General features: G+C 42.7%; 1 protein-coding gene across 3 annotated transcripts in view; it reads left to right on the top strand.

The window, feature by feature from the left end:
• The first annotated feature begins 455 nt into the window (after positions 1-455).
• The window catches only part of LOC148009479 (uncharacterized), a 223,115-nt gene continuing 201,052 nt past the window's right edge, over positions 456-22,518 (top strand). The window contains exons 1-2 of one of the 3 annotated variants that reach the window (XM_087672326.1): positions 456-1,099; positions 18,869-18,963. In XM_087672326.1, coding sequence (XP_087528452.1) covers positions 688-1,099; positions 18,869-18,963 — 507 coding nt within the window. In that variant the 5' untranslated portion in view covers positions 456-687. Of the gene's footprint in view, positions 1,100-18,868; positions 18,964-22,518 lie in introns of those variants that run through there. The other 2 variants (XM_087672327.1, XM_087672328.1) reach the window with 2 other exon arrangements.

Genomic DNA, 22,518 nt, shown 5'->3' with positions numbered 1-22,518 from the left:
TTGTTTTCCAATCCTCTATCTCCCAATCAAAATTCTATATTTTCATCTTAAAGATAAATTTTTTTCCCATGCTCTATTTGCCCCATGTAGGTAATGAGGGGTAGATCTGCCATCGATGTCTGAAAACAATTTCCCCCCCTCGACATGCAAGCAAGGGGTGCACAAACCCGGTGGTGTGTAAACATCCTAAGTTCATCTAGCCTCTAGCATAAGTCAATTGACCATGGAGGGGCTGAAAGACTGATTCGTAAAAATCTTAACGACTTTGGGATGACAAAAGGGACGCGGTGACGCGGCGACGCGGCCTATACTGTATAGTAAAAAGACTAAAAGTTTAAACAGTATAGTAAAAGCACTAAATTAAACAGTGCCTTTATTCCCAGAGGACGGTGAGCACGGACTCTGAGGCCGCCGGCTGCCGACTGAGAAGTGATTTTGATGGATCATGGTGGAAGGGGCCAAAAGGTGCGGTAAAGGTGAGCGTGTGTGCATGGCGCTATAAGTATAAAGTCGAGATTCCAGATGAAAGCAGAGGCGGAGAGAGAGACGGTATGGCCTCGTTGTTGACCATCGACACAGGCAGGCAGCCATCATTTCGCGGGAGGTCATATTACGGAAGAAGAAGAAGACGCACGTCTCGACTACCCGCAGTGATTGCCATTAGCCGGCTTCTCAACAGGCATTGTGATGAGCCATAGCAGCGAGCAACAATCTGGAAACGGAGTTGCGGGCAGCCATCATTTAGGCCATAACAGGGAAGAAGAAGAAGAAGAAGAAGACACGCGCCTCGGAGTCCCCGCAGTAAATGCCATTAGTCAGCCTGAAGCAGGCATTGTGATGAGCCATAGCAGCGAGCAACCAACTGGAAACACAGCAGTTGCATCATCATCGTCGTCAGCACAAGCAGAGAGAAGAATGGGCTCCCCTCCCCCTTTTGCATCTTCTCGTTGTTGGCAGCGGCAGTGCTCCATGATGAGGGGAGAAGAAGGAAGGGGCAAGATGGAGCTTTACAGACTTCTCGGAGCCCTTGCCCTCGGCCAGTTTGCTTCCCTTCTTATCACCTTCACGGGTCTCACTTCCAGCATCCTCGCTCAAGAAGGTACTTGCTATGCCTTCGCCTTTTTGTTTTGTCTTAAAGGTGTCTATCGATCAATTGTATAACACGATTCGACAGTTTGTTTGCGAGAGCATTTCGGACCTTCACAGTGCTAGTTAGGTAGTAGTCTATTACTATATTTAGGTGTATGGTAATTGCTATTTACAGGGGTTTCGCATGGAGGAGAAAAAACTTTGCTTTAAATGCTGCAAATCTAACGCATTTGCCTGACAAAGGTTGCAGGTTTTTGCAAAACTTTTGCTCTTCTGGATATCGTTCAGATATGAGGGCCGAGTTTTAAGATTCTCGGCAAGCAATAAACTGTGACCCTGTGGGAAGCCCGTCTTAGCACTGACTTTTCAGATAAAATGCGAAAAGCTTGCTTGCGAGAGCATTTCAGACCTTCGTAGGGCTTTGCTTAGAATAGAACCCCAATGAAAGGTCTTCAAAGCTTGAAAATACAGTCACATGCTTTAAACCATGTTCACTTGCATGCTCCTTTACTTTTAGAATATTTTCTTTGCTAGGGCTAGGTTTTTTCAACTTATAAAACACCTCAGTCAAGAAGTGCCCATGGTCAAAGACAATACAAGCTGTATACAGGACACAATGACAAAACAAAGAACAAGCGTTATATAGGATACAATGACCAAGGGCCAAGCTAGCTACTCACTAGAGAAAGTCGAGGGCTGTGTGAAAAGCCCATCTATATGCCTACAATGCAAGATTATACCTGATTCTAGGTGTAAGAAAGCGCTCTAATCCCGTGTTTGAAGAAATGCATCTCTCCTTCTTGGCACACACTTAAGAGTCACCTTGCAATCTGTCCCATGTGAATGATCTTTATGTAGATTCTACAGAAATCTTGAAGAAACTTGTGAGAAGTGAGCTTTGAATTCCTTAGCTCCATTTCGATTCCCCACCAAAAAAAGACCTGATTCCCGGTGGCTATATGGCACAATACTGCTGCGTTTTGGTACTGGACGGTCTTGAGGGAACATTGATCACTCTCTGATCTGCAATTTACTGTTCCAACTCATTGTGATCAAACTCTACATCATCTTCACAAGTTTTTCAGTCATTCTCTTCACCAATTGGCCCTCAGCTACTCCTTAACCCTCAGCTCCAATCCATTGCATCTACGTATGGATTTGGTGGTATTGCTGCACTCCAGATCTATACATGGAGGAGGTCACGCTCCAACACTCTCCCTCAGCCCACTCCCAGGAGAGTTAGTGGTTGTTGCAAGTCTCCGCTCTTGAGCATCCACATTTGAATTGTCTTCTTCACTCATTCATTCACACCATTCATTCATTCATTCATCAAATGGTTTTCTCTCTCCATTTTGCACTTTGTCGAGTTTATTGTGTTTTAGTTGTGTTTGTATATTTCGTGTTTTCTTTGTTCAAAACCTAGCATCTATTTGTAGGGTATTAGCATTGGTGCTCTTCTACAGAGTATGTTGTAGCTATTGTGAAGGCTTGGTTTGTACAAGTGACACGAGTGAGGCATTCAGGCACCCCCCCCACATACACATACTCATATGGCGGGTAGGTGATAGGGTTGGTGGAGATGGATGGCATGGTTATGGGAGTACGCATGAGAAGGATCTCAAGAGCATGCGAGAGAAGGATTGTGTGAGAGGCAAGGCACGTGTTCGAGGTGAGTTGGGAAGTGGGTAGGAGATCGTCTTGATGATTGTGGTAGTATGTCAGAAAAAAAAAAGCAAGGTTGAGCAACCTTTTTTTTGTGCAAGGCATTTAGTTTGATGTTGTGGCACATTAGTTATGCATTAAGGTTAGCTACGTTAATTAATGGGCAAAAAGTGGCTGAAACTTGATGAAAAAAAAATAGAGTTTTGGTTGCAAGTTGGGTGTCACAAATTCAAAAGCAAGCATAAAATGGGCTGATGGCAACATGTGGAGGGCATCGTGGCGATTATCCTGGTGGTATTCAATTATTGCTTTTTCTTCTTATTCTTTTGTTCGTGCTAAGTTGCGAGGAGCAACAAGTGAGTCTACTTGTGTGTTGGAGTGTGCACGAGATTGAGGTGAGTTGGAATGTTTGTAGCTTGATCAAGGTGAAGATTGATTGATCTGGATTGAGATGGGAGTGGAGTTGTCTTGGATAGGACAATTAGGTGACTTCATGGAATCGAATTGCTAGTCAAAACTTGGGTTGGTAGAGCCAAAAATTATAATCTCTATTTTATTAATGCAATAAAGGTTTGAGAATCTCTTCTGCCATTCTTGGTTTCTCTTTTCTTTTGTTGAATTGTGCATTAGGACTTGAGTCTTACAATTGGTAGAGCCAACTCTTAGGAATGGTTGAGGAGTGATTGGATTAGTCATTAGAGAATTCAAAAAATTTCCCTTTTCTGTAGAGTAAGTTGTGTGTGTGTGTTTGTTTGTTTGTTTTGGGTGGGAGGTGGAGTTGTAGCCCATGGATGCATGTGTTGAGCTAAAACATGCTTTACAACTGATTAGTATTGTTAAACAGCCCCAAAACATGCTTAATTAATGAAAAACACAAATTTAGTGTGCAATTCGAGAGTTTCATTGGCCCCCCTACATGAGGAAAGGTAGAGGGAATTGTGTTAGAGGGTGGCATTCCTTGTTTGTAGTAACAAAGTCCCATAGTGTGGAATGGCTTGTGGAAAAGGATGGGTGATAGTGTTAAGATGTGGAATGCCCCCCTAATGAGGCACTGTGGTGTAAATATGGAATAGGGAATGAGAATGTGCTAGAAGCAGAGATAGAAGGTCCAACTCCCAGTGTGGTAGAGATAGATGTGGGCTGTAAGCCGAGGTTTTGAAATGAGTGTGATATGGCTTCAAGAAAAGAGGGTGGATGGGAGGGAAAGAAGAAGAGCAATTGACTTGCTTAAATGAAATAGAAGATGTAGGTATACTTGATGATGAATGGTTGCTTCTTGAACCCCCTCTATTAAGATTTACATACATTTAAATGTATTGGAAGAGAGGGAGAGATAGAGAGTGGAGCATAACCCATGAGCATCAGCTCATCATCTTCTTCTTCATTATTCCATTACTTGACCACAATAGGTTTTACACTAACCATCATGTAACTATGGTTAGATCAAGTCTACACCGACTTATTCAATGTCACACACATGCACAACTGTATCCAACTGTATCTAGCTGGTATTGGTGAGTTATATAGACATAAAGAGATACAGGTGGAGCTTGATTTCTAACACTCCCCCTCAAGCTCAAACCATTTGCAACACTCCAAGTAGCTGCCTAAAATAGATGGACTTTTCTTACCAAGTGATTTGGTAAAGATATCCGCTACCTGGTCTTCAGTCTTCACATGCATCAAGTCAATCTGCTTTGCTAGTACCATTTCTCTGATGAAATGGTAATGTACTTCAATATGTTTAGATCTTGCATGGTAGACGGGATTGCTTGCAAGCATCACACTGCTCATATTATCACAATGCAACTTCACTTTATTGTCCAAGTGTATCCCCAAGTCATTTAGTAACTTCAGCAACCTAAGAGCTTCACAGGCCGCTAAGGCCGTACCTTTGTACTTAGCTTTTGTACTAGACAATGCAATTGTAGGTTGTTTTTTACTTTGCCAACTGATCATGTTGCTACCCAATCCAAATGCATATCCACTGGTTGACCTCCTGTCACAAGCACAACCAGCCTAGTTAGTGTCAGTGTACCCTGTTAAGTCAAGGGGTTTCCGATATGCATAAAATAGGCCATAATCTGTCGTACCCTTTACATATCTCATGATTTTCCTGACTACATCCAAATGTGGTTTGTAAGGCTTCTTTATGAATCGACTGATCAGCCTGTCAGAGTGCAGCGATGTGGAAGCGTGGGACCAAGATTGAGAGTGAACACAGAAAGAAGAGAGAGAGAGAGGAACACATCCTGCACAAGCACCAATGGGACTAGCTCCTCCCAAGTAAGAGTCTCTTGGCTAGTAGAAGCAAGAAGACTGGTGTAGAACACATCATACGTTGGTAATGGAAGATGTGAAAGAAGTGTCATAGGTAGGTCCTTTGAAGAGATATCCTTACAAAGGGATGGAAGCTCATCCCAAGTCTCCTCCATCTTGTGGATGTGATCCCTCATCGTAGGGGAATTTGCGATAGAAAGTTGTTGTAGCTTCAATTGGAGAGAGGGCTGATGCCTAAATGTCTAGCTCCGGTAGAGAGAGGCCAATCTCTCCCAACCTTTGCAGCAGTGTGGATATGTCTTACATGCACGAGCACAGAATTCGCACAACTCAAAAAGAGAAGAGAGTGAGCTTTGGTATTCAACCGATCCCATAAAGTTGCCGATTCCGAAGTTACACCATCACGGGGATCCATGGTAGGTCGGGGTATAGGGGTTGCAACAAGATTCCAAAGGTCATAGGTGTTGAGGAGGCACTTTATTCGGCACAAATTGAAATGGGGGTGCCATTGTTGCCAATTGGGGATTGAAAGTTTCAGTGAAATATGTAGGGAGAGAGTGATAGGATGGTGGCTTGTCTAAAGTGTTGCGTACGACACAATTCCCTAAAGCATACATGTTGGCCATAGATGTGTTTCAATAAGTACCTACAAGAAAACATACAACGTTGTAACTGTCAACCCCAACACGTAGTTCTATGCGTTATTGTGGGTGCTAGATGGTAGCAGGGGGATGAGAGAGTAAGGAGGGCTTGCTGATCATGAAGAATCAATGATGGATAATGAGAGTGAGAGGGTAGGCTGTCTATATATGGGCAAAGTGGGGCCACAAGTGGTAATAAAGTGGCTAGGCTCAAAATATGGGTGCCCAAGATAGCCTACAATGCCCAAAAAGGAATGCACTAATGTGCCCTCCATCTAAAGTGCCTAAAGCACATAAGATGACAGATGAAGACAATTTTAGAGCTCCTAATGTCCTTGTCTGACTCAGATTGCGGCTCATAGGCAAGAGATGATGATACAAGACACACGTCTGCTAACAGCTGTAACTTTGCCCATCACTATCAAAAGTGAGAGCAAGATGGAGACGTGAGAAATTGTTGCAATAGATTGTGCAAATAGAAGACAAATAGAGAAATGTTGCAAAGAACCAAGAAATCAAGAAGAGAATGCTTGGGAAATGGAATCTATATAACAAGTCGAGATAGTGCAAACTTTGACTGTGAGTCATTGGTTGTGGGCATTGGTTCCATCTCTCCAATAGGACTTGCAAGTATAGTGATAATAGAATGATTGTGGAGGAGGGAGTGCCTACGCAAATAGGGGCCCAAAATATCAAGCTGGCTAGTTGAAAAGCTAGCATCAATAAAATGGACAATTGGTCACATCTATAAGTAGATAAATGCCCATTGTAATGCACAGACTCACACATAAGATGTCTAATTTGCTAAGACACTCTCTTAGATCATAAACCTGCTGCTTGTGTCTTGTGGTGCTGCATGATCAGTTGTTGCATGTCTCAAAGCTAATCTGGTAGCTCCCTCCTCCCTCAACCTTTGAATGGCTGTCCTTCCACTCAGCCAACCTCAAAACAATCTTCTCTTATCCTGCATGGGCAAGTTTGCCAAATGGCAGCCTTCCAAAAGCAATGTCGAGGTTTTAGAAACTTTGAAGGTGGCTCCTCTCCTCAGCATTGACGTGATTTTAAGGAAGCCATGGCTCTATGACCACATGGGCTTGGTGGATCATTACTCATACTCTGTCTTTATTCGGAATTGGGCTTGGTAGTTGGTGAAGACTTTCCACGGCACTCTAGCACTCTCGCACTTTGGTGGCTTGAGCTTAGTGAGTGGTGGCTATTTCTCATCTCTAGGTGAAGCATGTAGTTTGTAAGAGTGGCCATCCTATGATGGTATATACTATATGTGCGAGAGCTTGAGAAGTCGTCTTCACCTCTTCTTTACAAGAGGGAGATGGGGACAAGACATGGCCTTGGCATTGTTGCAGGAGTTTGATTCTCTTTTGTTGGATGAGTTACCTTGAGAGTTATCTCCATCACGAATGGAGGATTTTAGGATTGACTTAGTTCCAAGAGTGGAACCTCCCTCAAAAACAACCTACTAGATGAGCAAGGAGCTTCGAGCACCTTTTGGAGTGGGGATTGATTTGGGTCAGCTCTAGCTCGTTTGGTGATCTGACCTTCTTGGTCAAAAAGAAGGATGGGAGCTTGCGCTTGTGTGTGGATTATAGGGCCCTTGATAATCTCACCATCAGAAATAAGTTTTTCTTGCCTTGATAGGTGAGTTATTGGATCAACTAGTCACTTGTTGCACAAGGTCTTATAGTTGTTGTAGGAGAATTAACTTTTCTTGAAGCGGAAGAATCGAAAATTCCAAATGATTTTAGTCTCTTGTTTGGGGCATATCATTTATGTAGGAGTGATTTCTATGGATCTTGAGATGGTCAAGGCGATCATGGGGTGGCCTTGTCCTAAATTTGTGTCAGAGATGCACATGTTCTTGGGATGACACTGTTCTATTGCGAGTTCATGGAGCACTATGCACATGTGACATTGTCTCTTACAAATGCCATGTGATAGGATTCCTAGTGGATGTGGACACGAGAGATGGACTGAGCTTTCAAGGAGTTGAAGGCTATGTACTCTTCAGATCCCATGTTGAAATTGCTCGATCTTAATGAACCTTTTGTGGTGATTTGTTATATCAGTAGTCATGGTATAGGAGCAGCGTTGTTGCATAGTGGTCATCCAGTGGCTTATGAAAATCGGAACTCAAGGCAACTGAGTTAAATTATTCCACCCATGACAAAGAACTCTTGCCAATGTGCTGTTAGAGCGTGACATCTCCGGGACAGGCAAGATGCCCCGTGGCAGGCCAGCCAGTCGCAGGTGCCACGTGGCAGGCAATTGCACTGCAGCCAGTCGAACAGCAGTCGGATGCATTTAATGCAGCTGGACCTGCATTATTTGGGGCATTTTTTCCAGCATATTTGTAGGCTTTGTTTTCAGCAACCTCAGTCAGTTGTTTTCATAGATTTCAGGCTGCAGACCGTGGGGATGTCCTCGGAGCTGACAGAGAGAGATCTTTGAGGTGGAGACATACACATATATTCTCTCTGCACCCATGTATAATTCTGCATCCTTATACAACATTCTTCACTGTAGATTTTCTGCGTTTCACTATCTCTTTCTCTCTCTCTCTTCTCTCTTTGTTTATTCCTTGTCTTGGTCATTCGCTTCCACATTACTTCACTCTAACATGGTATCAGAGCATTGAAGGATTGACCTAGGGTGGACCCATTTGAAGAAGAGATTTCAGCACGATACAAGGCTGTATTTTCAACGTTCAAGTGCTTGAGGTGAGCGTGGGCATGCGAGAAAGGAGAAGATATGCTGAAGCTGCTATTGGTTTTTGCTGTTAGAGAAGGAAGAAGGCTGCATTTTGGGCCTTCAAGTGCAGATTTTACCTTTTCATCGCCTCTGACGGGTGAAGGAGGAGTGGCACGAGCCAACCATAGCCCTAGCATGCTGTATTTTCACAGTCAGAGGGGGCTACTCTTTGTGTACTGTGTAGGCATTGTAGATGAAGATGTCTTCTCAGCCCGAGACAAAGTTTTAGGCGATCATGGACCGGAAGGTGCGCGTCTTACCGGCTCTTCCATCAGATCAAAAGCCCGATGGCGAGAACTATTGCATCTGGTGGGTCATGATGCTTGCCATCGTGGAGTCCTATGATTTGGCGGAGCTTGTTATGGAGGCTATTCATCGTTCTTCTTCGCGAGATGAGTTCAGACTCTCTTCCAGTGAAAAGATGGAGTTGGCAAAGGCTCAAGCACATTGGGATAAGCTCAATGCTTGTATTTACTCGTTTTGATTTCTCTCATGTACTACAACTGTATCTCTCATATTGAGCATTTGACGGTGGCTCAGGAGATACGGCTGGAGCTTGATTAGATGTACAATTGAATGACTGTCATGAAGCGAGTTTCTTTGGAAGTGCAGATGCGGATAATGAGTGTCAACAAGTCATTTTCTATGCGGGAGCATGTCAATAAGCTGAGGTAGCTTCAAATGTAGGTTCAAAATGCAAGGAAGATTATTACTTGTGAAGACATGGCGATAACTCTTCTTTCACAGTTACCGCCCCACTTCAGTGGTTTTTATTCCACCTTGATTGCTTCAAGGCGGTCTGAGGCTCTTCAGTGGGGGAAGAGTTGGTTCTTGTGGTTTTGGACCAAGAGGAGCAATCGAAAGGCCTTGGTTGGTCAGTCCTCTCAGAAGAAGGTCAAAGACAAGGAGTCTACTTGTCATATTCCGATCTTTGTGGATTGATGAGGACTGAGTCTCTTCGAGGGAGCTTGTATTTCATGCTCATTGTGGATGATTACAATAGGATGACCTGGGCTTATTTCTTCAAGCTGAAGTTGGATACTTTCTCCAACTTTAAGGATTGGTTGCTCTTTGAGGAGAACCGATTGGGCCGAAAGCTAAAGACCTTACGATCGGATAATGGCAGAGAATTTGTTTCTAATGAGTTTACTCGTTTTTGTGCAGATTGTGGTATTCACCAAGAGTTTGCCAATCCAAACACCCCTCAGGAGAATGACATCTTGGAGCGGAAGAATCGCAGTATGATCAAGATGGCCTGTACCATGATGGAGTATCGTCAGACATCTTAGTGTCTATGGGCTGAGGGTGTGGCTACCGCAACTCACATCCTTAGTTGTTCTCCTACTTCCACTGTTGTTGGTATGACTCCATATGAGGCATACTTTGGGTCCAAGCCAAATGTTTCTTATTTTCGGGTTCTTACGTCATTTGCTTCAGAATACAAGCACTATAGAGAGAGTGGAGGAGATTCCAGTTTTCCATGATGGCAATGTGGCGTAAGAGCTTCCACCAGTAGAGCAGACAATATCCGTCCAATGGAGGGTATGGAGCAAAAGTATGATGGCTATTGCTGGACAAAGCCCACGTCAATATCTTTGGCATTCCTCGGTAGTACTGTTCGCCGAACCAAATGTATTGGAGAGCTAGAGTGTCCCAATAGAGATTGTATCGGCATGTCAATTTTTAGCTCCCCAAACAAGGTGGCATGGATAGGTGCAAGATTCTTCATTCACTCCACTATCATTAAAGTGATTGTAAAGTCGCATGACATGGTTCTATTTTCGGGTTTTTGGGTGTGATGCCTATGTTTACACCTTGAAGACACAACGTGACAAATTTGAAGTGGCTTCCAAAGGACAGGTGTTTGTGGGCTATAGCTCGCAATCTCAAGGCTACCAATTGCATGATCTTGTTAAGCAGAATGTCTACACGAGCCGTGATGTTCAATTGGTGGAAGTTCGAGTCTCAAAGGGGGTTGAGGAACACCTTGTTCTTGGAGATCCCGGTGATAGTTGGGCCGGAGCAACTATTTCTCTGGAGCATGTGCCTCTTGAGGCCTCTTCTTCGGATGAGGAGCTTAGTTCCCAGCCATCAGATTCACCGATTGCTCCCCTGCCGTCAGTGGACCTTCTAGAAGCTTTAGTAGATGGAGAGTGATGAGGCGAGATCTAGCCTCCTCCTTGTTGGGCTTGTGACACTCTTTGTGATGTAGGGATTGAGGGGGTCCCTGAGGAGTGGCAACCACAGGATGGCTCGCGGCATTCTCGGAGGAACCAAGCACAGCACACTGAGCTTGTTTACACTAATTATTGTTTGATAACTTGTGCTATGCAGGATTGGGAGCCCACTTCCGTGAAGGAGGCTTTATAGCATGGTCATTGGCGGAAAATGATGAAGCAGGAGTTGGAGTCAATTGAGAGGAATGGCGCTTGGTATCTTGTGCCGAAGCCTCCTCATAAGATCATTGGAGTCAAATGGGTCTTCAAGACTAAGTACCGCAGTGATGGCACATTGGACAAGCACAAGGCTCGCCTTGTTGCTAAAGGCTTTGCACAACACCCAAGCATTGATTTCCATGATATGTTTGCCCCTACAACTCAGATGGCCACTTCGTGTTGTTCTTGCCTTGGCTAGCTACAGGAGATGGCCGGTTTATCAGCTCGATGTGAAATTTGCCTTCTTGAATGGAGAGTTTTAGGAGGAGATCTATGTTGAGCAGCCTCGAGGCTTTGATTCTTCTGATGGTAAGGTGTACCGGTTACGAAAGGCTCTCTATGGCCTTAACCAAGCTCCCCGTTCTTGGAATGAGAAGATTGGCTCGTTCCTCTAGGAGAAATTAGGGTATTGGCATTCCAAAGCCGATCCCCAATTGTATGTACACACCTCAGGTGAAGGTCGTGTGTCGTTTGTCCTTTATGTGGACGACTTGATTGTGACAGGTCACCATACTCAGATGGTCGAGCAGAAGAAGGTAGCACTTCATGAGAAGTTTGAGATGATGGACATGGGACTTCTTTACTTCTTTCAAGGTCATAGATCTATTAGATTCTGAGAGGGATCTTTATTTCCCAGCAGCGGTATGTACAGGAACTCTTGGCTACATGTGAGATGGCGGGATGCAAGTCTCTTACAACTCCTATGGACCCGAATTGGAAGGCTACAACTCATTTTGATTCTCCCTTGGTGGATGCTACCCGTTATAAGCAGTTGGTTGGTTCCTTGCTTTGGCTTCTTAATACCCGTGTTGACTTATGTTATGCTGTAGGTGTGTTGGCCGGGTTCATGAGTGAACCCAAGGTGGTGCATTGGCAGGCTACCTAGAGGATTTTGTGGTTCCTACGGGGGATTTCTAATTTTGGGATCTATTATCTTGTTGGTATAGGTGCTACGGACTTGGTCCTTATATGTTGGAGTGATTTAGATTGGGCTGGTGATGTGGATCATGGACGGTCCATGATAGGTTATTGCTTTACCCTGGGTGATGGTGCTATTTCATGGAGTAGCAAGAAGCAACCTACGGTTGCCCTCTCTTCAATTGAGGCGGAGTATCGGGCGGCGTCTTCTACTACATGTGAGATAGTGTGGCTTCGTAGGGTTCTGGAGCAACTTGTTTGCCTGACGATAGGTCCTATTGTTCTCTAGTGTGACAATGAAAGTTGCATTGCATTGGCTAGGAATGTTGTGTTTCATGCTCGGACGAAGCATATTGAGATCCAATACCATTTCATTTGGCAGAAGATTTTGGATGAGACCATTTCCCTGGTCTATTGCAAGATAGAGGACAATCTCGCAGACTTGTTTACCAAGGCGCCTCCCTAGGCTTTACTTTGACAACACTCCAGATCCCTTAGCCTTTTGCCGTGTCTAGGATTTGAGAGGGGGTGTTAGAGCATGACATCTCTAGGATAGGCAGGATGCCACGTGGTAGGTCAGCAAGTCACATGTGCCACGTGGCAGTCAATCGGAAGGCAGCCAGTCGGACAACACTTGCAATATTCGGGGCATTTTTTCCAGCCTATTTATCGGCTTTGTTTTCAGTAGCCTTAGTCAATTGTTTTCACAGGTTTCAGGCTGTAGACCGTGGAGATTGCCCTCGGGGTTGAGGGAGACTGAGATCTTCGAGGTGGAGACATACACAGATATTCTCTTTGCACCCGTGTATAATTCTGCATTCTTATACAACATTCTTCACTGCAGATTTTCTGCGTTTCACTGTCTCTTTCTCTCTCTGTTCACTCCTTGTCTTCACTCTAACATGTGCATTCGTTAAAGAAGTGGAGACACTATTTGATTGTGCAGGATTTTTGTATCAAATGTGGTAAGCAAGCTTTATGCTATCTTCTCACTCAGTCAGAGTAGGATATGATTCCTCAATTGTTGTGTTGGTGGCAATTCTTGTCTTAATTTAGTTTTTAGATCAAGTATGCACCTGTGGAGGAGAATAGAGTAGTGGATGCATTGAGTTGGCGACCACAGGCAATGATGGTAATTACTTTTAAGGAGTTGGATTTCTTCTCTCTTATGAGGGAGCTTCATGAGGCTAATGCAGATTTTGGTTAGGAGATGCAGAAATGCAAGCGTGGTCTTTGTTCAATTGTGTGCTGACAAATGGGTAGATGCATTTTTGCGGTAGACTTTGTCCGGTTGTTTTAGGATCTTACAATGCTCTTGTGGCAACATTCCTTTTGGCCACGAATGAAGAAAGTCATTCATTGGTATATGAGGGGATCCCAATCATACCATATCTCAAAATAGACAATCGCAAGGTGGCGGGAAAGCTATAGCTATTGCCTTTTCCACACTTGCCTTGGGAGGAGATTTCGATCGATTTATTATTGACCTTCCAAAGAGCTAGCAATTCTAGAATGATGCCATTTATAGTGGTGGATAGATTCACAAGCTAGTGTGGTTGATTCTATGCAAATTCGATGTGGATGTGGTAGAGGTTGTGTGGATTTTCATCAAAGAAATCTTCCCGAAGCAAGGGTTGCCAAAGAGGATCATGCTTGATCATGATTCTAAGTTTACTAGTAGGTTTTGGAAGGCTTTGTTTTATGGACTTGGCACCAACTTAGTGTTCTCTACTGCTTTTCACCTACAAATTGATTGGTAGATGGAGAATTCTGATTGCACCATGATTAAGAGGCTATATTCCTATTGTTAGGACCGTTAGGCTGCATGGGAGGAGTATCTACCATTGGTCGAGCATGTGATCAATGATAGGGTCCACACCTCTACCAAGCGGATCCCTTTTGAGATAGTTTATGGGTGGGCAGCTAGCAATGTCTTCAATCGTGCTTTGGAGACCTCTATGGGTGAATTATGTATGTGGCGGATCAGCTGGTTGTGGATGTGGATGACTTGTTGAAGCAGGTTTAGGAGGGTATCTAGTGGGCGGAACAACAAAAGGAGGTGCCTGGAAAAATTGATGTGAGTTGATCTTTCAGGAAGGTCAATGGTGCTATCTCAAGATCTAGAAGCAATGTTTGAAGCAGTTTGGGGAGTTTTCACCTAAGCTAGCACCTTGAAAGAAGGAATCTTTTTGCTTTGTTAAGAAGCTTAGTGACTTCTAGTTGGAAGATGCATGGAGTATTTCATGCGAGTAATCTTGTGGAGTATCATGGACCTATTTATTGCAACCCCAGGTTAGGAGGAGCCAAATGCTAGTGGATGCTGATGAGCTTTTGCAGTTGTTAGTGCTAAAAAAAGTGTTGCTTCATAGTTACAAAAAGGGTACATGGAGAAAGGAGTTTTAGTGTTTGCTCAAGTTTCGGGGTAAACCCATGCATGAGGCAATATGGTTGGATGAATCTCAGTTTGGTGATGACTCTTTTCCTTTGCTTCAGATCTACTAGGAGGCTATGCGATTGGGGACAATTGTAGTTCTAGTGGGGGAGAATGTAATGCACTTGGGCATTGCCCACATACACATGCTCATATGTTGGGTAGGTGCTGAGACGGGCAGAGGCAGATGTTAGGTTATAGGGGCGCATGCAAGAAGGATTGCAAGCATGTGAGAGAATGATTGCTTGAGAGGCAAGATGTGCATATGAGGCGAGATAGGTCATGGACGGCAAATTGTCTTGATGATCGTGGTGGTGTTAGGTTAGGGTTCAGCAGCACGCGCACGCGCGCGTACACAGACACTCATGGTGAACAAGTGAATAGCAAGAAAGTGTTAGGCTTCGAACTTCTCTCTAGAGAGAGCTTTCGTAAACACATATGCCAAGTTGTTTTGTGTAGGGACATAAACCAAGTCAATCTTCCTTGCATGGAGCCTCTCTATGACATGATAATGCACCTGGATGTGCTTAGTGCAAGTATGAATAATTGGATTCCTCGCAACTGTCATGGCACTCAGATTGTCAGTGTACATAGGAGTGGGCGACTACTGTCCCACACTAAACACATTCCAATGTAACTATAAATGCTGCCCTGTATTCAGCTTCATTGCTTCACTGCTAGATTTGGCCATTGTAGATTGCTTCTTGCTCAGCCAAGAAATGCAGGAACTACCAAGCATGAAATAATTGCCACTAGGTGACACCTTTGTGTCAAAGCAACCAGCCCAATCAATGTTTGTAATTGCATGCAAGCAAAGAGTAGTAAAGGCCGGATGTTTGAGTGCCTTCAAGATAACAAAAGATACATTTAATTGCTTGCCTGTGTAGTACCAAGGCTGTGCATAAAGTGTGCCAATTGAGAGACACCAAACTGAATATCTGGTCATGTATTACACAAGTACAATAAACAGCCTATAGCGTGTTGATAAAGAGAAGAATCAAAAGGTTCTTCTGCCTCTTCAAGTGTAAACATGTGGCCTGTCTCAATGGGAGTAGAGATAGGCTTGCAGTCTTGCATTTGAAATCGCTCAAGAAGCTGCCCAATGTGCTGACTACTGCAAAATCGTGCCAGCTCAATTGTAGTAAATTGTATGCCAAGATAGTAGTGCAAGTGGCCAAGATCTGTCACACCAAAAGCATATTGTAATTCAGCTTTTAAAGCTGAAATATGTGTCTCATGAGGTCTTGTCAACATCACGTCATCCACATAAAGAATGAGAATCAAGAGGCTATCCCCATCTTTGCGGACATATAGTGTGCTCTCAGTATGTGAATTATTGAAGCCAAGAGCAATCAAGTAAGCATGTGTCTTCTCGTACCATGTCCTTGTTGCTTGCTTTAAACCATAGAGAGCCTTATGCAAACGACACACTTTGCTTTTTGACCCTTTTTGAACAAAGCCAGGAGATTGTGTGACATAAACCTCCTCATGAGAATCACCATTTAGAAAAGTAGTCTTCACATCTAACTCATCCGCATGCTAATCATAATGAGCAACCAAAGCAATGACACTGTGAATAGTGGTCATACGTGAAGTGGGTGCAAATGTCTCATCATAGTTAATCCCATGCTGTTGGGCAACCCTTTGGTAACAAGATGTGCCTTGTAATGATCAATGCTACCATCAGGTTTGTGTTTTAATTTGTAAACCCACTTAGTGCCAATAGCACGCTTGCCAACAAGCAAGTCAAATAATTCCCATGTGCCATTTTTATCAATAGAGTTTAACTCTAATTGCATAGTTGCCATCCAATGCTTGTTTCGTAAAGCATCATGTCAAGAAATAGGTTCTTCATTGCATGTAGTAGCTACAAGTGCTTGCGCAACCAAATTACCCTGTGCATGGCGAGTGGCTACTCTAGTTGTTCTAGGAAGAGGAATGGGTTGTTTGTTGTCCCATAATGTATCTAACAGCCATCTAGGGGCTGTTTTAGCTTCCCGAATAGCAGCCCTCTCATCGGCCACTTCATAATCAGCAATGCCTTATCAATGGCTGAAAACCAGGCTGCTGTTTAGCATGTATTTGTTGTTGTAAACCCTCAATAGATTGTTGAAATTGACCAAAATTAGATGCACTTTGTTGAAATAAAGGCAACAAATTGTCAAACATGTCCGTAGGCCCCACATTGGGCTGATTTTTGTAGTCCATGAAGGGCTGACCAGCATGTTCAGTGGATACCACATCTCTACTAACTAAATTCTCATCGGTGGAGGGTTGGTACAAGCAGTATCCTTTACTTTTTGCACTATAAAACCAGCACATGCAATGGTTGAAACTAAAAGCAAGTTTTTCTTTATGCGTGGCACATATAAGACCTTTTTAAGTATGACAGTTTTCCCATCTATTGCAATAATGGGAATTTGACCAATGCCTTGGATTGCATACAAAGCATTATTTGCATATACAATTGATCCCCCCTTATGTACGTTTGCATATGATACAAACAAGTCACGAAAGGACGTTATGTGTTTAGAAGCACCACTATCAAAATACCATGTGTTGCAATTTTGAGCTACTAAAGGACCATGCTCATGTGAAGAAGAATCATATGAACAATGCACAACAAAGGCATAAGACAGACTAATCTCCAAGCTTGCCAAATGTGGAATTGCATCCTTTGCATTTGCTGAATTTTCAGCGATACTCATGCCCGTTTGTTTCTCCTTTTCACTTGCCATGCTCTTTTTGCATTCTTCAATAATATGCCGCTTCTTCCTACAATAATTGCACCTTTGTTTCTTAGCGCTATCATCCTTGGTGCCTAACGAGTCCATAGAAGAAGTTGTTTTGCCTTTTCCTTTGGAGTTTGGGAGCTAGTTTGACTTCCCTTTGTTTTGATGGTTGGCTATAAATGCTTTATTATCCATAGTTATATTAGAGCAATTCAACATTGATTACTTTTTTTGCAATAATAGTGATACCAATGCATAAAATGTGTAAGCATTAGCATCTCCTTTTGCAAATAAAGGGAGTATAGTGGCAAAACTCTGATAAGTATTAGGTAGACCAGCCAAGACCGTAGATACAAGAGATGCATTGGGAATGATTTCATCAATATTAGCAAGCTACTCTTTTAGAGCCCCCTTTGATTGTAACAGGGGATGTCAATTCTTGCCTCCATCCCCGTCCCCAAAACTCATCCCATGTTACTATGGGACTCATCCTTCTACTTTAGAGGGGGAATCCATTCCTTCTGCTTTAGAGGGGGTCCCTTCTCATCTTGTGGTTCTTCACACACCTTGTCGACAATCCTTTACCTTCTTGGGTTGGTTGACACCTCCATGCCATCTCACCCATTGGTTCCTCACTCATTGATTCCTAGTGATACCCAAGATTTTCAGGTTCTTTCTAGTTTGGAGCTTTGGATGTTTCAGCCATGGCTTGGTGGCTAAACCTTTGTACACCTTTCAACATGGAGTAATAGAGCTTGTGGCTTCTCTCCTGAGGTTTGAGTTTTGGGTGCTATTAGCTTATTATGTCTATGGTTCTTTACTACAGGTCACCTTATAGGTGGAGTTCTAGGATATCAGGGTTGATCTTCTTCTCTCTCACTCTATACTTGCACTTAAGCTCTACCTTTCAATATACACCTCTTCTTGCAAATCACTATGCAAGAATGTATTCTTCACATCTATTTGCTATAAACTCCAATCTTTGGTTGCTGCCAAGGCAATCAAATATTTGACAATCGCCATCCTAGCAACCGGACTGAATGTCTCTTCATAATCTATGCCATATATCCGTGCATAGCTTTTTGTTACCAACCTGGCCTTTTATCTACCAATAGAATTGTCTGCGTTATGCTTTATTTTATAGATCCACTTACAACCAATAGCTTTTTTTTATCCTTGGGCAATGGTACTAGATTTCAAGTGCTATTCGTCTCTAATGCAGCCATCTCCTTATCCATTGCTACATCCCAATGAATATGATATTTTTCCCTTCTTTTTGGGCTTTAGAGGGGGTGCTGAGAAATTGAGTCATTCAATACATTTGTTCTCCTTCATTCCTATTTTGGTTTCCATTTACAATCCCTAAAAAGTTGTATTTGTATCATTAGTCAATATCTGGGCATCTCCTGAGAGAGCCGCTCTAGAGGCTTCAGTGGCACCACTTGAGAGAGTTGGGGCACCACTCGAGACAGTCTATGCCTATAAATATGGCAGTGACTTCCCTCATTCAATATCCCACACATTCATTCCTTGTGACACTGTGTCACTCTCTTCCACTTGGGAGGACATTACGGGCCCTTTGTTTCTCCCTCTTCATACGATCCATTCTTTCTTTCTCTCTCTCTCTCTCTCTGTGTCTCTCTTTCACTTATACTCTTGCTTTTGCATGTGCACTCACACATATCATGTCAATTGTACTACTAAGTGAAAATTATAGCAAAGACAAATTTTTAAAAAAGTACTAGGAATATTGTGCAATAAGTTAATGACATTAACACAAAGTCTCAAGATATGGTTGATATCTAAAGTTTTTCAATTCCGTGCACCTAAGATATGTTCAATTCTAGAGAGAGGCATGATGTTCTTGATCAATAGGAGTGATTGGATTTTTCTTTTTTGATATCTATTTGACAGGAATTGATGCTCCAACATCGCAATCATTTTGCAACTATGTTTTGTTGGCTGGGTTTTATGGTTCGATTTTCCTTAGTAAGAAGAAACCATTACAGGTCACTTATTGACTGTTGTGTTTGGTCATGTTTCCATTATTATCTGCGTTTACATATAAAATCAATGAATTCTTTGCTTGTTATTTTGTTGCACTTTTTGATGTGTTAGTTTAGGTGGTGTCCAACCCACCCACCCACCCATTAAGTTTGCAAAAAGTGCTGTAGGTGTCAACTTGTATGTGTTACGGTAGAACGTAAAAAATGTGGTTATGTAGATGACTCGATCATTCGAGAAGATCATGAACATGTGCTACAAAAGACAAGGGAGTGCTAAATTTTTGAGTTTAACATGATAGACTTGGGGCTTATACATTTTGCTTGGACATTGATTTGTTGAGAGTCTTGCAAAATCTTCATTTCTCAACAAATGTACATTGAAGAGATTATTAAGGCTTTTGGGATGTTTGAGTATAAGGTAGTGGCCTCTCTAATGTGAATGTCACAAGGACATGAAATTTTGATTGCTTTACTTAACATGTGGATAAATTTTAAATCAAATGTTTAAGTATGTGTTGCACATGTGAAGTGCAATTGAGATTATTTCATATTTACGAGCCAAGGACATGAGGAAAACTGTGGATATCAAAGGCAAACTTTGTCTTAAGTAATGTTGCACAAAAACTAGGTGGTACTGTCATAGTGTAGCGGTGCAGAAGTGTATAACCAAGACAGGGAGATAGCGTGAACACGGAGAGAGAGAGAGAGCCTTTAAGGCTTTGCTTGCTCGTTTGCCTCTGCGTTTCAGTCAATCCTTTTTGGTGCAAAATCAGTTTTTGGAGTGTATTCAATAATTGATTGCTTCTTTTAGCTAGAGGGTTCTATTTGGGGGTAAAAAAGCATGGGCTGTTTTTAGGGATAATGCATGTGCGTTGTTTCGACAGTATGGTATTCAACATGCTTCTTCTTTTCGATGTGAATTGCAGCATTCACAAACTTTGTTGGCTCACTCATTGTCTCTGTATCACTTAGGGGATATTTTTGATCACTTGGTTACATGCATTGATGAAATGTAGAGTTCAATCTCTTCAAGAGAGGAGGAATATGCTAAATACAAATTGGTGGCCCGAGCAGAAGCTTTGCACGATAATAATGTTTACGCCAGAAATACGCTTGGAAAAATATTGTGCGTTTGTTTGATGAGCAAGGTGATATGGTTATTAAACCTGTCTCCATCATTCAAATGTGCATTGACCATTATAAACTTTGTTCGGTCCATAAGAGATTCTTTCTGATGCTATTCTCTCTGCTTAGTGATACATTTCTGACTTGGTTAGTAATCAGGTTAAGCTTGAATGGGTTGATTTGATGGAGGCTGATATCTCAGAGGTTGAAGTGGAGGATGTGCTGTCCCATTTAGCACGTAGGAAAATCTGTAGCTGGGATGGCCTTCCTAATGAGCTGTTTTCAGCTCATGTTGAGTAGCTTAAGGACCCATTAACTCGCTTGTGTCAACAACCTTGGAATTCTGGTTTGATGTCTTGAGATTGCAAGATTGCAGTGATTTGGTTGTTGCCCAAGGTTCCTTCTCCGACTTCCTTGAAACAATGGAGACCCATTTTTGTTATGGGTTCTTTGTATAAAATCTTTTCTAAAATCATTGCCACTACATTGCAAAAAGTATTCTTGCACTTGGTTCATCCACGTCAATATGGTTTCATTAAGGGATGCAATATCATGCATAACATTTTGAATGTTCAATTGGAAAGCCTCTGGTCAGCAGATTGTTATGCTTGAGCTTGATCTTGAAAAGACATTTGATCATATCAATTGGTCTTTCTTGTGGCAATTGATGTCTACCATGGGCTTTAGTCCCCGTATGACTTTGCTTGTTGATACCATTAATCAGGGTGCTGTGGCACGTAACGTACTTAATGGGGGATCACTGATGAAATTGCATTGTCTCGTTCTCTTCGGCAATGCTGCCCTCTCAATCCTTTGCTATTTGCCTTAGTTACTCACCCAATGCTCTCTTTGTTGGATTGGCTGATCAAGGCGAGATTGTTGGTTTGTCTCTTCCTATTGGTGCCCAACTTTTGGGTCAATCTTTGGCTGATGATTCCTTTATGTTTCTCAAGGCCGATTGGAGTAATGTGAATTGGGTAATGGTTACGTGGGTAATTAAGGTCTCCTAGTCTTTTCTCTGTTCTCATTTGATTGGATTGTGGCAAGAGATTTTGCATTTTGCAGGCTGGCGCCCTCCTTATTGTCGTAAGGAGGAGAACTCGTTGCAAGGAGAAGTGCTGGCTACCTCCAGGTTGTTGGATTGGCGTGATGAAGACTTGCAGTGAGATAAGTTTAATTGGATGGCTTGCTTGGGGTCGCAGGCAGTTCATGATGGTGTCATTCTCGGGCAGCCTTGTCTTTATTCTTTTTAGTACATTTGTTAGTACTTTCGAGTGCCTTGTGGCTATCATGACACTTGGTCGTCCTTACAGGAGGAGCTTCTGAGGTACTCTCCATTGATTGCTTTACAGCCCTTGTCTCTTTGGCGAGACTGGATGTTTGTGCTACCTGATGCTTTCGAGAACAGCTCAGCTAATGAGATCTATCCTTAGATGGTGGAGGTTAAGAGATGGGTTGCTAGAAAGGCCAATAAAATATGGCATATTTGGGACAGCAAAAGGAAGTGGCAAGAAAGATTTCTCCAACTCTAGAAGTCTAAGATTCCTTACCAGGGTAAAGTTTTCATATGGAGATTGCTTATTGGGGTCTTCCAACTAGGGATGTGTTGCGTGCTTGCAAGATCTCCTATAATCACTGTGTATTTTGCACTACATGTGATGAGACATTGCTTCATCTCTTTGTCTCTTGCCTTGTTGCTCAACAAATTTGAAGTTTTGTTTCCTGTGTGTGGTCCTCAATGACTCAGTAGTGGATATCAGCTCGTTTATGGATTATGGGAAGGATGCCTTCTATGTCTGCCTTGCAATTAGATCATTCTTGCCTATTCCATTTCCTTAGATGGACAACTACGTAGCATATTTGGCGTACTCGAAATGCCTTCATTTGTGATTCTGCATGGGGTATCCATGGTCATGTGGCTTGTGTTTATGGTTTATTGTTATGGCAGATCTCCTCTATGGTTTTAGTTGACCTGGTTCTTCTTGACATTGCTACTCCTTGGTTGGATATTGTTCGCTCCACTTTGGCTGTCCTTTTTGTGTGATGTTTGTGTGTTATGGTCTTAGAGGCCTTTCAGCTTGATTTGTGTGTGTTCTGTTTTTCTTAGTTGACTTGATGGTTTGATGTAAATATTTCCATTTAATTCGATTATCTTCACACACACACACACACACACACACACACACACACACACACATAGATCCAAGCGTCGAATCTCTAACGGCAATTGTTTCTTTTGCACCACCAGTGTGGAATCGGCCCGTCATTGATTTATTTCTTGCCCTCTCGCTAAGAATATTTGGTCACTCTTGTCAGCGGTTTGGCGAGTAGTGGTTGGTTTCTCGCTAAGCCCTTTTGATTGGGTTTTTGTACGGCCCAAATACCCCACACCGGCACAGTCGCATATGAAGATCTTGTTTCACTTTTTTTAGA

Source organism: Lygodium microphyllum, chromosome 30 (genome assembly GCF_053477565.2).
Source record: "Lygodium microphyllum isolate KBCC chromosome 30, Lygodium_microphyllum_v1.1.10, whole genome shotgun sequence".
In the NCBI taxonomy this organism is placed as follows: domain Eukaryota; kingdom Viridiplantae; phylum Streptophyta; class Polypodiopsida; order Schizaeales; family Lygodiaceae; genus Lygodium; species Lygodium microphyllum.
This window is presented reverse-complemented; position numbering and strand designations above follow the sequence as displayed.